General features: G+C 33.0%; 1 protein-coding gene and 1 long non-coding RNA gene across 2 annotated transcripts; both read left to right on the top strand.

The window, feature by feature from the left end:
- Positions 1 to 442: 442 nt before the first annotated feature.
- Positions 443 to 4,979, top strand: LOC106390554. Its single transcript, XR_001278283.3, has 4 exons — positions 443 to 2,874; positions 3,040 to 3,151; positions 3,232 to 3,322; positions 3,826 to 4,979. It is a non-coding gene; the product is annotated as an uncharacterized LOC106390554 (long non-coding RNA).
- Positions 4,980 to 14,330: 9,351 nt separating this feature from the next.
- Positions 14,331 to 15,060, top strand: LOC106390551 (monothiol glutaredoxin-S4). Its single transcript, XM_013831046.3, has one exon. The coding sequence runs from the start codon at positions 14,527 to 14,529 to the stop codon at positions 14,833 to 14,835; it is 309 nt and encodes a 102-aa protein (XP_013686500.2). The 5' UTR covers positions 14,331 to 14,526; the 3' UTR covers positions 14,836 to 15,060.
- The last annotated feature ends 687 nt before the right edge of the window (positions 15,061 to 15,747 follow it).

The raw sequence follows: 15,747 nt of genomic DNA, 5'->3' as shown, positions 1-15,747 counted from the left end.
TCTCATACGAGTCTTAGCCCTGGGCTAAAGCCCGTAAAGCAAGGGTTTTTGGCGCCAGAGTTTAGATATTTTTTGGGGCGCCAGATTGTCTTGGGATACATAGGTCTAGTGGTTTGTATACTTGCACATTAACCTCGGGATTCAAGTTCGAATACCAGTGCTTCTTTTTTATTATTTTTTAGCTTTTGATATTGATAATCATTAAAAATATCGCAAAAGGTATGCTCAACTATCTAACAACTTTTAGTTCCTTTCTGTGTGTTTATAAAACAAATAAGTTAACCCAAACCTAATTATTCCCTTTGTTCTCTGATATTACATTTTTTAAAATCTTTTTTTTCTCCCTGTTTAATGCCCTTTCGCTACCATCTTGAAGTCTATATAACATTCACCTTGCGTTGGTCAAATCAAATACACAAGAAGACTTATCCTTTTAAAATGTATTTTCTCTGCTGTTCCTGTAAGTTTTTTTCCGTAAGTTATATTATTTTTGAAAAAAAAAATTCTGAAATATAAGCAAACATAAAACTAAAAACTCTGTAAAAATAGTTAACGTGAAAGCAACTTTTTGATCAGATTATAGTTTTTACTTATCTTGTATTGTATTATATGTATTGCTATTTATTTTGCAATAGATGCTCACTTTTGCTTTTTTAAATTTGCAGAAAATGTTACCGGGAAATAGAATCAGGAATCAGTCAAGTGGATGTGCAAATAGAAAGAGAAAGGAGAGAAAAGACGAGCTGATAAAATCTCAAGCCAATTAGGGGGCAACATGTTTTAAGTATGCTTTAGGCGCTATTTAAGTCCGGACCGGCACTGGTCTCAACTGATGACATTTGTGAATTAGAGAGATTTGTGTCTTAAAAGAACTTATTGAGACATAAAAGAAAGTGATACAGACATACTCAAAGAGCTTTATTATGCAAGAAACAGAAATAAAGGAGAAAGCTTTAGATTGCCTTCAAAATCAAAATGATTCTAAATTGATATTCATAAATGAAGGGGAAGCTGCCTTTATAGCAGCAAAGTTAATACACATCTCAACATTACACAAATTTATAGTATCAATCATGATAGGAACCCTAGATATTATGGGCTGATGGGCTTCGCTTGATTACTTGGGCCTTGGCTCTAATATCAACAAGAGAGCTCGTCTCACTCACAAATTCGAAATATGAAATCTGAAACAAACTAAAGCAACAACACTGAAATTTATTCTGAAAATAAATTGTAACAGCAAACATCCAGCTAAACAGAGTCTTTCTTCCCTCCACAACTCGTTGACTAACTGACTTCTTTGTCCATGTCATCAGTATTTTGATCTTCTGCTGCTTCCATCAACTGTTTCCCGCGCTTCTTTTTCCTATAATAAGTCTTTAGAGGCGTATGAATACCCCCATCCGCGAGACTGAGCAAGCAAGTCTGATTTCAAGTCCTTCGCCAACACCCGTGAATTGTCATGATCTAGCAAGTCTGTCCAATGTATCAACAATTCCAAACCTCATGTTTCGTTATAGCGAGTTGCTAAGACATAGTGAGTTTGTACCAAAATCTCTACGACATCCTTACTTACTGGAGGTAATGCTGAAACTTGATGATGAGTGCCCAAAACTTTCCATCACTAGTACTTCGGGAGTTAAAAAAAAAATTTCAATTTATCAAGTTAATTTTACTTCAGTGATGGATATAGAAAAACAGATGAATGTAGATCCTCCGGTTCATGAGGTTTGGCAATAAGATATGGATTCAAAGGAGCTAAATAGAATACTAGCTATGCGTGTACTACAGTACTGGTGAGGCTGACTTCAGGGACAAAATATTCCACATAGGGAATCACTTACATATTAATTGAGAATACAACATTTTTTGTAGCCACGTATCATCACAAAAATGGTTATTAAATTCTTTAAAAAAATAGATTGGTCCATCTAAATATATAATAATCTTTTTATTAAACTAACCATAAATTTTTCATTAATGTTCTTCATTATTTCTTTAAATAAAATTTACGAAATTACCTAATATGCTAAAATATATATAATAATTAATGATTTTAAATAATAAAGATTTGATAAAAATTAGAATATCTTCTATTATATTTGTTTTATTTTAAACTATTAATACACAAGTTGATATTGAGCAATTCATAAATTGTCATGGTATGAGAGCATTGATCCAATTCTTTCAGAGTTCATATTGTTCTTGAGCTGTCTCTGTTTTCATTCACGTAGAATAGAGCCGCTTGTTCTTCATTCTCAAACTCTTATTGTTTCTCTCTCTCTCGTCTTTGAGTTCGATTGTGCAAGATGACAAACACAACCGGTGAACCAAAGAGGCGTACTATCTCGCCCCGCCCTACGACCTAACAACAAACCGATGCGGTGATTTCATCCATGTTGTTTTACGATGCGAATTATGATGCGTATGGCGCTAAGTTCACGCAGAAGTTTGGATTTATTTGTCAATAAATTTGTAGATTAATTAGAATATAATAAGTTTATGTAATATTTTGTGTATATTTTGCACTTGGATAGTAGACTAAATGTATATGTAAAATTTCTCCTTATGAATAATGAATGACTCTCCGTATCATAATTCGGCCACCTTACGTACATCAAGAAACAGATAAAACATTTATTAAAATAAGAATCTGGCTTTTTTTCCGTTGATGAGTTTTATCCTGGAGAAGTGATATAGAATCTCTGCGATGTCAAGAATCATAATTCACGTCTCGTCGTGAATGAGAAGGTAACGCTATTTAAATTTAGATATCCACACTAAATTCACTTCCACACCGGCAGATGTCGTTGTATAAATCATTTTTTTTTACAGGGATTGGACCTCAACGACGCTGCTTCCACAACACGCCTGGTACGTGATTCCGTCTTGAACCGCAAGTCCGATACTTCCAACTTATGTTTTGGATGGATGTTATAAACGTCTAATAAATAACCAAAAGCTCGTGCAATATCTAAGTATTTATCAGAATTGCTCTAATTTTCAATCAGAATTCACACAATACGCCCTGTTTATCAGGTATGGAGTTGAGTTTGCTATTGACAATGGACATGACAATGCTACGTTTGTTGTGAACAACGAAATTACGTAACTCACCATAAAAGATGCAGCCACACTCGCTCTAGAGAAGGTGAGCATTCGGGAAAAAAACTCAAATCATGTTGTCACCCTTAAGGTTAACTTTTATTAACAAACGAATCTGTCTACTAGATAATGACGATGAAGGATACAAATATCTAAATTGTCTTGGGGATCTTGCTGGCAAACAGTATCTTTTCCAGATTTGGGTCATCACTTTCAGGTAAGCTTATAAGACCACTCATTTTGGATTTGCAAATAATAATTTCATCTTCATGATGGGATTGTATATTTCTTTGCTTTTGTATTTACCGAAACTTGTGCTTACTCACCATTAGTAATGGAGTCTCTTTGGTTTTGTGTGGATTAAGATTCTTTCTGATGAGCATTAATAGGATTTTGAAGTAATGGAGTATGTTTATAGTGATTGTTTAGTCTCATTACAAGTCTCTTCTGCAGTTTTGTAATTGTGTAGAGTTACAAGATGACTTTAGTTTTGTTCGATATGAATTTACGGGTTTACTGTATTTTTTTTAGAAATGAGACTTCTTCGACTTCTCTGGTAGTAAGAAGACAGTAACAGAATAATAATTCTTTAGTGATTCTGTACCAAAACAATGATGCCTATTCTGAGTCCTTGACTTCTTTGAATATCATCATTTTATTTCATGACCGATCTTTGGAGAAAGCATATATCTTATCTTCACATTTTTTGTGTATTTGCAGGATGGATTTGGAGTCTCGAGACAATAGGAGTCCTTGATGCTCAAAGGGATTATATGGACATAAATGTACTCTTTCTATGGGATTTCACTTTCTGAGTTTCATATGTATTTTATGTAAATTTCAGATTTTAAATATGTGCTAGATACACAAATCAGTTTCATTACATGTTATTAAACATGTGAAATAATTAAAACTGTTTTTAATAACACGGTATTTTAAAACAAAAAATTAAAAGAAGAGTAAAAGCCGTCAAACCAAAATAGAAGAAGAAAAAACGGGTCTAGACGGGCCTAAATGAATCTAAACGGGCCGTATTAAAATAAACTCGCTTAAAGTTAAACGGGCATGTAAATAAACGGTTTAACATCCCAATGAACATTCAAGGTCAAATAAACGGGCATGTATAGTCCGTTTTAACATCCCAAATGTCATTCAAGGTTTCACACTTGGAAACTACTTTTGGACCCTCTTCCATTATTTAAATGGCTGAAATCATACGGTATCTAATGATTTTATAACTACCGGCAATGAAAACTCACATCTATTTGAAACCAACTGCACAACCCTTTCCGGTTTAATCACTATGATGTCTGGGTGCATATCCCCCGCAAAAAGCGCGGGGTCGTTGACTTTGTTTTAGCTTTATATAAATATAATTAAGTGATGGCATGCTTTTGTTTGGTCTTTGATTCCCTAGGTTTTGAGTATTGTAATGTGATTAAGGTTGTGTGAGTGAGTGTTTTTTTAATTGTGTTTTGTTGCGGTGATTCGTTTTCATAGTTATAGCAGAGCACCATATTTGGTGGTGTTTATTTGGGTTCCTCGATAAATTAATAATGTTGAGACTTTGAAATTTTATTAATTTATAGAGATATTAACATAAATGTCAAAAACAGCCAAAATATATTAGATTACAATAGAAGTTACAACTTAATATGTGAAATTCTCAAGAGGCAAAACTAACATAAATGGACGACTTCTTAGAAGTCTACAGACGAGCTCTGTGGATGTCGTCTGCGTTAATGTTTAATAAAATTTCATTCTCTCTAAGACTATAAAGACGTTTTAACATTTTCTAATTAATTCATGTATATTAGTCGACATTTGAGCTCTTGAATGAAATTCATAACTAAATTGGTTCTACGTTAGTTTTTATAAATTTTTAAAGTAATTTTAAGATATGTTTATATAATTTTCAAAAGTGTTAAGTAAGTTCAAGAATATCAAGTAACATTGTTTAATGTGTCTTCTTAGATCATAAGATACACTTTTTACCTTTCATGAAATTTGAAATTTCAATTTTCACTTAAAATTTTGAGTTTCCACCTTAAATTTTAATTTTTCGCTTAAATTTGCCGCTTATATTTCAATTTTCCGCTTTAAATTTAAGTCTTACGAGAAGACTTCTCATAAGACTTCTATTGAAATTGTTATATCTTTGAACTTATGTAATGGTTTATCTTTTCTGAATTTGACTAAGCATTCTTGAGAATTCTTCTCCCTTAGTTGTAATAAATTTGATTATTTTTTTTGTGTTATTGTGTTTTGCTATTGAAATTGTATCAATAATTTCAATTATGTCAAGTAAGTAATTTTGGCAAGATAATATTGTGGAAAATGAACATATTTACCAATTCTTTTCTTTAACTTTTCTTCAAATTTACAAAAAAAAAAAATCACAACAAAAGGATTACACATGCAAATCACAAACCAGACCACAAACAAAACTATTATAGATCATTTTCCTCTACAAAGACAAGCTTGGACTCCACTTGATATGGAAGAAGACTCCGTCAGAAGACTTCCAGATCTAAAAAACATGCATATAAAAAAACCGTTAAAATGGCTTAAAAACAAAGAAAATGAGTGAAATATTAGATATATATATATACTTTTATAGAACACACAACGTACATATCCAAGTGGAAGATGAGAACCATCTAATTAAAACCCTGCAGCAAAAAGATAGATTAGTGAGAAAGACATAAGACAAAAATGAAAAATTCATATAAAGTTTGGTGATTTCAAATAAGATTAGAGTGAGTTTGGAAAGTTTTTGTTTGGGAAAAAGATAAGAACTTTATGCAACAGGAGGTTACCCAATGAAGAAAAATCTGACATAAAAACTTACTAAAACGCTCAGATCTGTTATGAAAGGGAGACATGGGAGAAGACTCCGTGAGAAGAAAACTTCTAGCCCAATATATTTTAGAAGACTTCCGAGAAAACTTCCCCGAAGTCTTCTAGATCTGAAAAACATGCATATCCAAATCCAGTTGAAAAACCTGAATATCCAAAAACTTTCAATCGGATTAAAAGCAGAGAAAATGAGTGGAAGATTAGATTGATCTACCTTTATAGAACACACAAAAATACACTAAAATTAATAAGTGATATCATTTTCTACCTCTATAAAATTGTGTTTTCGTTCTCATTTCTATTTCATTGATATGAGTTTTGTTTCTTTGTTTAACTTCTTCTATGAATTTGTTGAATTACATAAGTGTCAATTTAAAAAGATCGACATCTGTAAAAATTAGTTCAACTCCATATACATATCTAAGAGTCAAATGTTTGAAGAAAATCAGCAAACTCTACTCAGATGTTAGTGTTCAAATCTAATATATCAAGTTGTTATAGAATATAAGTGCATACTCGAAATATAAATGTTTGTCTAGTATATATTCACCAGTTTGGTCTAAAAATCATCTAATTCTAACAAATTACTTATTTTTATTAGGGCTTTTTGCAGAATTGACCTACAACTTAAAGTCAAACACAAAACTAATCTCCATTTTTTTTGGAAATTGGTTTTGCCCTATTCACCCCACAAGTTCATATAATTCACGAAAATGCCATCAATTTTTTCTTTTTTCCGAAAATGACATTTTTACTCTCTCACCCTCATCATCTTCAAGTAATTACAAGATTGCCATTGCCATCAATACCCCAACCACCATGAACAACCAATTTGAAGCTCTTAATGCTCCCAAAATCGAGTTACCCTTCTTTTTTTCCATTCTTGTGAACTAAACAAATCATATCTCTCACTTTCTCTCCACAATGAGCTAAAAAAACTCAAGATTTTGATTCTACATTTTTTTGGGTTAAAAAATCGTAGAAGCTAACGATTCTGGGTGGGTCACTTTCGTTTGAGATTCTGTGTGCTTGGAGAAGCCTTATGTGTGCTAAGGAAGTTATCTCACCAATTTAAGGTATGAAATCGAGTTAATTTTCCAGATCTGTTCGTCAGACGACTTACATGGGAAGTCGTCTGGCTGTAGACGACTTACCTGGAAGTCGTCTGGTCAACGCAGAGGTTATTTTTGCAATTGACTTTGAAATCAGTTTTCTGAGACGACTGAAAGTTAAGTCGTCTGATTTTGTTTGGTTACAAAAAAATCTCCAAAGAACCTAGACTACTTACATTTCAGTCGTCATAGGTTAGTTTTGCATTTGACTGGATTATTTCAGAAGTTTGACTTTCCCGGACTACTTACATTTCAGTCGTCTGGTGAAAATTGAAATATCAATATTTTATTAACACTAGACGACTTACAACTAAGTCGTGATAGGTTAGTTTTGCAATTGAAAAAAAAAACTTCAATATTTAATCATACCCAGACGGCTTACAATTCAGTCATCCGCCCGACGACTTACATGTAAGTCGTCCAGGATTTTATTCCGAGATTCTGGTCAAACCTCGTAAATCGTGGACGACTTACATGTAAGTCGTCAGACGGACGACTGAATTGTAAGTCGTCTATATATAATTAAATATTGATGTTTTTTTTCAATTGCAAAACTAACCTATGACGACTTAATTATAAGTTGTCTAGTTTTAAAAAAATATTATTATTTTAATTTTCACGAGACAACTGAAATGTAAGTCATCCAGGAAAGTCAAACTTCTGAAATAATCCAGTCAAATGCAAAACAAACCTATGACGACTGAAATGTAAGTCGTCTAGCTTTTTCGGAGTTTTTTTTTAACCAAACAAAAGTTGAGACTTATTTTTTAGTCGTCTGAAATAACAGATTTCAAAGTCAATTACAAAAATAACATATGCGTTGACTAGACGACGTATAGTTTAGTCGTCAGGAGTACTTAGATTGAAGTCGTCCGCTTCGATCTTTAATAAACTTTCGTTTTCTTTGTTCTAAGTTTGCTAATGTGTTTTATTTTGACTTTTTCAGATGATGCGTCAGTTACATGCAGTGTATGGAGAATGGTTGTTGAAAGATGGATGTTGGAATTTTGTGGTTGATAATTTCAAAGGAGCGAGAATGTTATTTTTGAGTGAAGGTTCGACACATGGTGATCTTGTTGCAATGGCTCAAGAAGATTATAACCTGGACATGAACACATAGTCTGTGGAGTTAACCTACTCATTACAACAGATGGCTCCAGACCTTCCTTCTATTCATGTTACAAGTGATAGACATGTTTGGCATGACACTTGATTACACCACTTCATACATAGCATTGTTATATGCGCAAGAAATGGTGAGAGGATCAGCGGAAGACGGGATTCTGAAGTTTATTATTTCATTGATTTGTTTATTATTGATAAAAAAGGCTACTGAAGTTTATTATTTCATTGATTTGTAAATGTGTAAACACATTGTTAGCACATGTATTACATTTTGGGAAACATTATTACTGATTTTACAAAAAATTCACAGCTAAAAGAGTAGACATGCAATTCACAAAACAGACCACAAACAAAACTATTATAGATCATTCCTCTACAAAGACAAGCTTGGACTCCACTTGATATGGAAGAAGAATTTGTCAGAAGACTTCCAGGAAGTCCAGACGACTTTCAGGAAGTCTAGACGACTGAAATGGAACCCCTCTTCGCAAAAGAAGTTTGATCTCTTGTACATAACTCTTTTTAAACGAACTCTGTTCGGCTTGTTCCTAGAAAAGGGTACGTAGGCAGCCTTTTATAAGGCTCAATTCAAAATATATGAAACTCTTTTACGTGTTTTTCACCTTTTTGGTCTGTATGTTTTGTCGTGATTAAAATTCTCAAGAGGCAAAACTAACATAAATGGACGACTTCCTAGAATCTCTGGAGAAGTGACGCCTTCTTCGATTCCCAGACCTCCAACTAACCCCAGACGAACTGCAGCATTACACACTTATTGAAATAGAGACCCTGCTTCAGAACTACGAGAAGTCATTGACTGAGTTTGCAGGCATGCCACTTCCAAACAAAGCTATCATGGACGAAATGAAGAATAGAGCAATGGCGAGGCACAACCAGTTTGATTTAGCTGAAGAACAAAAGGTTCACCAGGAACTTTTCTGCAAGCTCAACAATCAACAGCGGGCAGTATATGATGCAGTGATCAAGTCCGTTTGTGAGCACCAAGGCAAGCTATTCTTTCTCTATGGAGCAGGAGGAACGGGGAAAACATTCCTATAGATTTTTTTCATATTCTCTAAATTTTTCTACTACAATATCTAGATTTTTTCTTCTTGAGCAGGTGATGATAATTCTAGAAAAATTTTAGAACTTAGAGTTTAATTTTGGATTTAGTCCAATAACAGTTTATTGGTCCATAATTAAGCATATCCCAAAATCAAGTTTAACTTCAATAGCAGTGATCGTTCAACCTCATTATTAAAATTGAGTTCCAACCATTAAACAACAAACTATGTGAAGAATTGGATTCTACAATATAAGGAACTCCGCTGGATTGTTACTTATATATTCTATCTTCTAGGACAGTACGGGCAAGTGGCGGGATTAGATGCGATTTAGCATATAACGTACATATGCATATGTCGTTACGTGAATCACGTACATTGAAAATGATGATGTAACCTTGTATCGGTGATATAAGAATAACGACTCCTGAGATCAGTATTGGCCCACTATTAATATTTCTAAGAACAAAAAGCAAAATTGTGACCTTCAATTTTTATTTGGATTTTTTTTTTTAATATACCACGTGATTGCTTCACTAGTCTTCTTGGCCACAAGCTCGACTTTCCAAGAATTTTGTTCGCCGAATTGGGAATAAAGCTCAATTTTGTTTGATTCGTGATATCGTAAGATTCGATTTCTTGCATGACGATAAGGCTAAAACTAAACCATATAGTTTGCTTTTTCTCTCAACCGGCCACGCAAAAACAAAAATACTAACATATAGTAATAATATCACACGATCTCTGGTTTCCGCAAATATTTTATCCGGGCATTACACTTTATATATAGATATATTTCGTTGCACAAAAAAAAAAATATAGATATATTTCTTTTTTTTTTGAACAACATATATATATATATATATATATATATATATATATGTTGTTATATATATACGTTCATATGACAACATAATTAAAAATGCACACGGACATTATATCAGTAAGCGCTTCATTTCCGCAAACATTAAATTAATTTTCATTTATGAAGTAAATATAAATGTAAATAAAGTTATATTCACGTGAAGATATCATAACCTCTTCCTTGTCATTTCATATATCGACCTATGTGACAGTTACAATATAATCTCATTTGCCACAAATATGTTAGACATGGTTGATTGTTATCTAGGTAGTTAGAAGTGAACAATTTGCTGCAAGCTGGGTAAAATTATTATATGCATTTTGTAACACTATCATCATGTTTTACAGAAATATATTTTTCTTTTAATTTGGGTAAAACCATCATTTAATTCTTAATTATCCATCGACTAAATTTTGTGGAAGTAATTGTTCAACCTCGTGACAGAAATGACGTTACAACTTGCACAATGTGTGTAAAGAACTGGATTCCGCCGTATGAACTTCTTTAGCTATTGTTACATAGAGGATATATATATTCCACATTTTATAGGATAGTACGGGCCAATTGCGGAGAAATTAGATGTGATATGCATATTACATACATAAGTATGTGTCGGTATACAATGAAAATGATGATAACCTTGTATTCTTTTTTTTTTTTTTTTTTTGATAAACCCTATCGGCTGATCCGGTCGGCCCCGGGAGGAACGCACTTAGTGCTACAGAATGGACTAGCCCGAAAGCGTACCACACTGCCTGACCCGAGTTTGGAATACCTTCCGACTAATGTCAGGGGGTGGACCAATCATCTGTTATGACCCACCATGTAAACCACTTGGGCCGAAGCCCAAGCCCAGACTGACCAAGTAGTGATAATTTAGTTCCCAGAGAGAATCAAACCCAGGACTGATGCGGGTACACACCAAGCCCCAAGAGATTGCCACTAGGCTACCACCACTTGGTTTTGTATTCTTTTCTTTTCTTTTTTTTTTCCTGATACAAGAATAACGACTCTTGAGATCAAAATTGGGTCACCATTAATATCATTTGAAAGAGGAAAAAGAAAAACTATGACTTTATATTTTTTTGGGACCTTGACTTAACATAAATTTTATTCACTGGGGATAAAATCCAATTTGGTTTGATTATTGACATCGTAATATATTCGAATTCCATGCATAACGATAAGGCTAAAACGGAACCACGTAGATTGCCTTTATTGCACAAGTGGTCATAAGAAAATATTCGAATTCTTGAGATGGTATCATGCGATCTCGAGTTTTCTCAAATACTGAAGAAGCGAAGGAGCTATAGCCCTTTTGTATGGCGTATGTAAAAGTTAAAACTATGTCAAAGAGGTGAGAGCAAAAGTCCAAAGTTACAATGATAGTAAATTGGATAGTCAACATATTATATATCCAACTGATGATGAATATACATATTGAACGGGTATCTTAGAATGTTTTGTATATGGCTTATTGGCCAAATAACCATATTTGAGTGATAAATTAGATGAGTAGCATTGATTTTGACATAATTCAATATCAGACTCTTTGAACACATTTCATCCGGTTCTATTCTTTTTATAACAGGTTTCCAGTTGCAAGTGAGAAAGTAGGCGACGTCATTATTTTTGTACCGTGTTTATAATCACATATCAAACATCCACGTCACATGTTCATTAACCACATATATACACCGAATGTTCTATTCCATATCGCTGAAATAGTATAAAATTATAACTCCACTCATAACCTTAAATACTAAACATTATCTCAACCCCTATATACTGAATCCTAAATCTCAATCACTATGCAACACCTAAGTACTAAACATTACCCGAACCCCAACATCTAAAAATAATAATATACGGTAATATACATATGCACGTAGTGTTCTATTCCATGTCACCGAAATAGTATAGGAGGACGCAACAACATCCACAATCCTTAAATACTAAACACTACCCCAATTCATAAATACGAAACTCTAAACCCTAATAACTAAACTCTAATTATTAAACTCTAAACCCAAATATAAATTATAAACCCAAGTATAAATCCTAAACCCAAATAGAACGGAACAAAATTCATAGCATAGTACATATTAGTGAAATTATGAAACATATATGATTTCATGGAATAAGTTAATGTTGACCCCAACCATACCCCTCACCTACTAAATACTACTAAATCCAAAATCCTAATCACTAAAACATAAACCCAAATATAAACTCTAAAACCAAATGGAATGGAACAAAATACATAGCATAGTACATATATATTGGTGAAATTATGAAACATATATGATTGCATGAAATAAGTTAATGTTGACCCCAACCATACCCCTCACCTACTAAAAACTAAAATCAAAACCCTAATCACTAGACTCTAAACTCCAAATATAAACAAACTCTTGTCACTAAACTCTTACCCAAATATATATCATAACCCAAATATAACCCTAAACCCAAATAGAATGGAACAAAAATAAATGACATAGTATATACTGGTGAAGTTATGATGTCTATAATTGCATGGAAGAAGTTAATGTTAACCCCAACAATACTCATCCGCCTTCTAAATACTAAACCCTAAACTATAATCACTAAACCCTAGCCTAAATATAAAATCTAAACCCAAATATCAAAATATAAAAAGTACATTATATTATGTAATATTAAACTATATTATGTAATATTAAGCTATACAATATAGATCATAGTGAGATTTTTACATTACAAGAACTTCAAAAAATTAAAAACTATATTTCTAAACAAAATAAAGCATTTTTAGTAACAATCAAATGGAATAGAACATAATAAAATAGCATAGTAGTAGAATATATACAGTTCATCTTCTCCGATCAACTTTTGTGCAGACATCACACGAGTCTTTGAAACTCTATTATCCACTATAACCCTTCACCATCAACATAGACATTACAATTTCATCAATAATCCCACAAATCTGAGAAGGAAAAGAGGCTCGAATTGCTCATTCTCCACTTCAACTGTAATACGTCGTCTCGCAAGCGTTTTCTAAGATGTGAAGACAATTAAGCCATGATTTACTTTTACACATAATAATTATTAATTTTAAATTTTTTTTTCTGCAGGTTACGACAGTTGCAAGAAGGGACAATACTGTATTATTATATATATATGACGGTGTGTATAGAAAAGTTTGGGAAATTGGTTATTTGATGAATTATGCTTCTTTTCCTTGCTATACAGTCTAATTTTCCTTTTGTATACATATCTTGAGTACAAATAACCGTTACAAAATAATTAAAATTACTATAAATCTAATATATTGCAGTTTTGTACAGCTCATAAATCTGAAAGAATTACATGATTCGTCCGTATCATATTATTCTTCACAGCTAAGATTTTGCTATCTCCTTTTCTTAAAGAAGACTCAAACACTTCTTTGTCCCTATCCTAGTTGATAACATTTTTGATCCTTAACTCTAGCTTTTGTCAGTCTGTATAAGCCAAGAGTAACTCAACCGACCATAGCTCCAAATGTTTACTTATATTCCACTATCTTATCTTAAGTTAAGATTCTTAACATTCTTTCAATTTTTTTAAAAAAGAGAGGAAATGTTCCCCTTGAATCAGTTAGATTTGATATATTTAAGCTTCAAAAAACTCATTCATCAATAGTTATAGTCAGGTAATTGGGTTTACCGTATGAGATGAAAAAGGATTTTCACTAGGTACAGATATACACATATGATATGACTTCGGTTAATGAAAAAAAGAGTATGACTGACTCCAAACTTAGATAGTAACATGAAAATACTAATTAAATTTATAAGCCCATTCAAAAAAAAAAAATTCTCTTATACAGTTACTTGTATATAAATTTATGTGGGATAATTTAGTTTTCTAGATTTGACAATTTTCTCTTTCATCGCATTTGTTATAATATTTAGTGTAACTATTTTAATTAAAACTTCGTATGCTTTTTGGACTATGCATGCCTTTTTTCTCTTATTACTTCTCTTTTTTCTGTTCTTACAAAAATTGATTACGTTAGATGGTTGTTACTTCTAAAAATCAGACACGTAACATTATGTTCACAATATCAGAGAACCAAGATTCGAACAATAGCATCTAGAATTTTCATTCCATTGTCTGCATGCATTCGTGAAGTTGCTACATTCCTGAAATTTTCATATATAAGAGCATATATATGGTCGATCTTTACCACATCAAACACAAGAACTCAAAGTCACTTCTCTCATATTGATTCCAAAATTCCTAAAGCTTTCCATTTTACACTCCTGATATCTCATTCCGATAAAGAAATTATCACATTTCCCCTGAGTTGAAGATTAATTTTACATATCCTAAAAGTTAATTTCTTTCGAAATCCATACCATTACCACCGATGGAGAAGCTACAAAAGATGGTCTCCGAGAAACCTGTGGTGATCTTCAGTAAGAACTCGTGCTGCATGTCTCACTCAATCAAGACTCTCTTCGTCGACTTTGGCGTGAACCCAACGATCTATGAGTTAGACGAAATCACCAGAGGAAAGGAGATAGAACATGCACTCGCTCAGCTAGGCTGCAGCCCGACTGTGCCGGTGGTGTTCATAGGAGGGCAGCTCGTTGGTGGAGCCAATCAAGTTATGAGTCTTCATCTTAATCGCTCTCTTATCCCAATGCTTAAAAGCGTTGGAGCGTTATGGGTTTAGTAATAATTAAACACACACACATACAAATCCCATCAAGTCTGCACGTACGTAGCGTAAGTACGTACTACGTACCTTGCTAATTATTCTAATGTTTTGTAAGAATAATAAAAAAAAATAAAATATATATATATATATATAGTAGATTTTCAGGCATAGAATATGAGAGGTTGCCTATTTTTATATCGTGAGTATCGCAATTAATAAAATAAGTTTGAGTTCAGTTTATCATTTTTGAAGGCATCTCGTTTCTGTATGAAACATTGTTTTACAAAATTGTATGACTGTGTTCAGTCGTAATTAGCATAGAACCAAATCCTAATTAATATGGTTTACATAAATTAGGCCGATTTCATACCCCAAAATAAAACTATCCAGTTACAACTTTACCATTGAACCACCAATTAACCAATAACACCATACTCCAACCCTTAACTTAAGCATGTCATCTAACATTTTTACCAAAAAACTTAAGCATGTCATCGAACCACATCCTCATATGGTTTACATATTCAAAAAAGACTAATAGTTAATAACACGATGAACCTTTAGACAGTATTTAAATACAATAAAATTCATTGGAATCCGAGATCGGAGATGTGACAACCCATCCCGCTCACTCGGAATCCGGCTCACAGCCCTGCAGGGCACCGACCCCAACCCCTCCACTATGAGTTCTCTCTGACTCCATAATTAGGTTATTGGTGAGTCTTGAACCTAGGACCTCACCCTTTAACAACACTCCTCCAGGATGACTTGTCACCAATTGATCTGTTGTCACAGCCCAAACCCAGCAAATTTTAAAACCTTAAACGTAAAAATCACATTTTAAGCCAAAACCCTAAAAAGAGTATTTTAGTAATTTTGAATGATCTGAATCCTAACCTCTTCTACATATATATTGAGGGAACGACC

This window comes from Brassica napus, chromosome C1 (assembly GCF_020379485.1).
Source record: "Brassica napus cultivar Da-Ae chromosome C1, Da-Ae, whole genome shotgun sequence".
NCBI classification, from domain to species: Eukaryota; Viridiplantae; Streptophyta; class Magnoliopsida; order Brassicales; family Brassicaceae; genus Brassica; species Brassica napus.
The sequence above is the reverse complement of the archived record's forward strand: the minus strand, read 5'-3'. Positions and strand labels throughout refer to the sequence as shown.

What these genes read in the sequence shown, in the direction of transcription:
- LOC106390551 (XM_013831046.3), top strand. Translation starts at nt 14,527, where the DNA reads ATGGAGAAGCTACAAAAGATGGTCTCCGAGAAACCTGTGGTGATCTTC.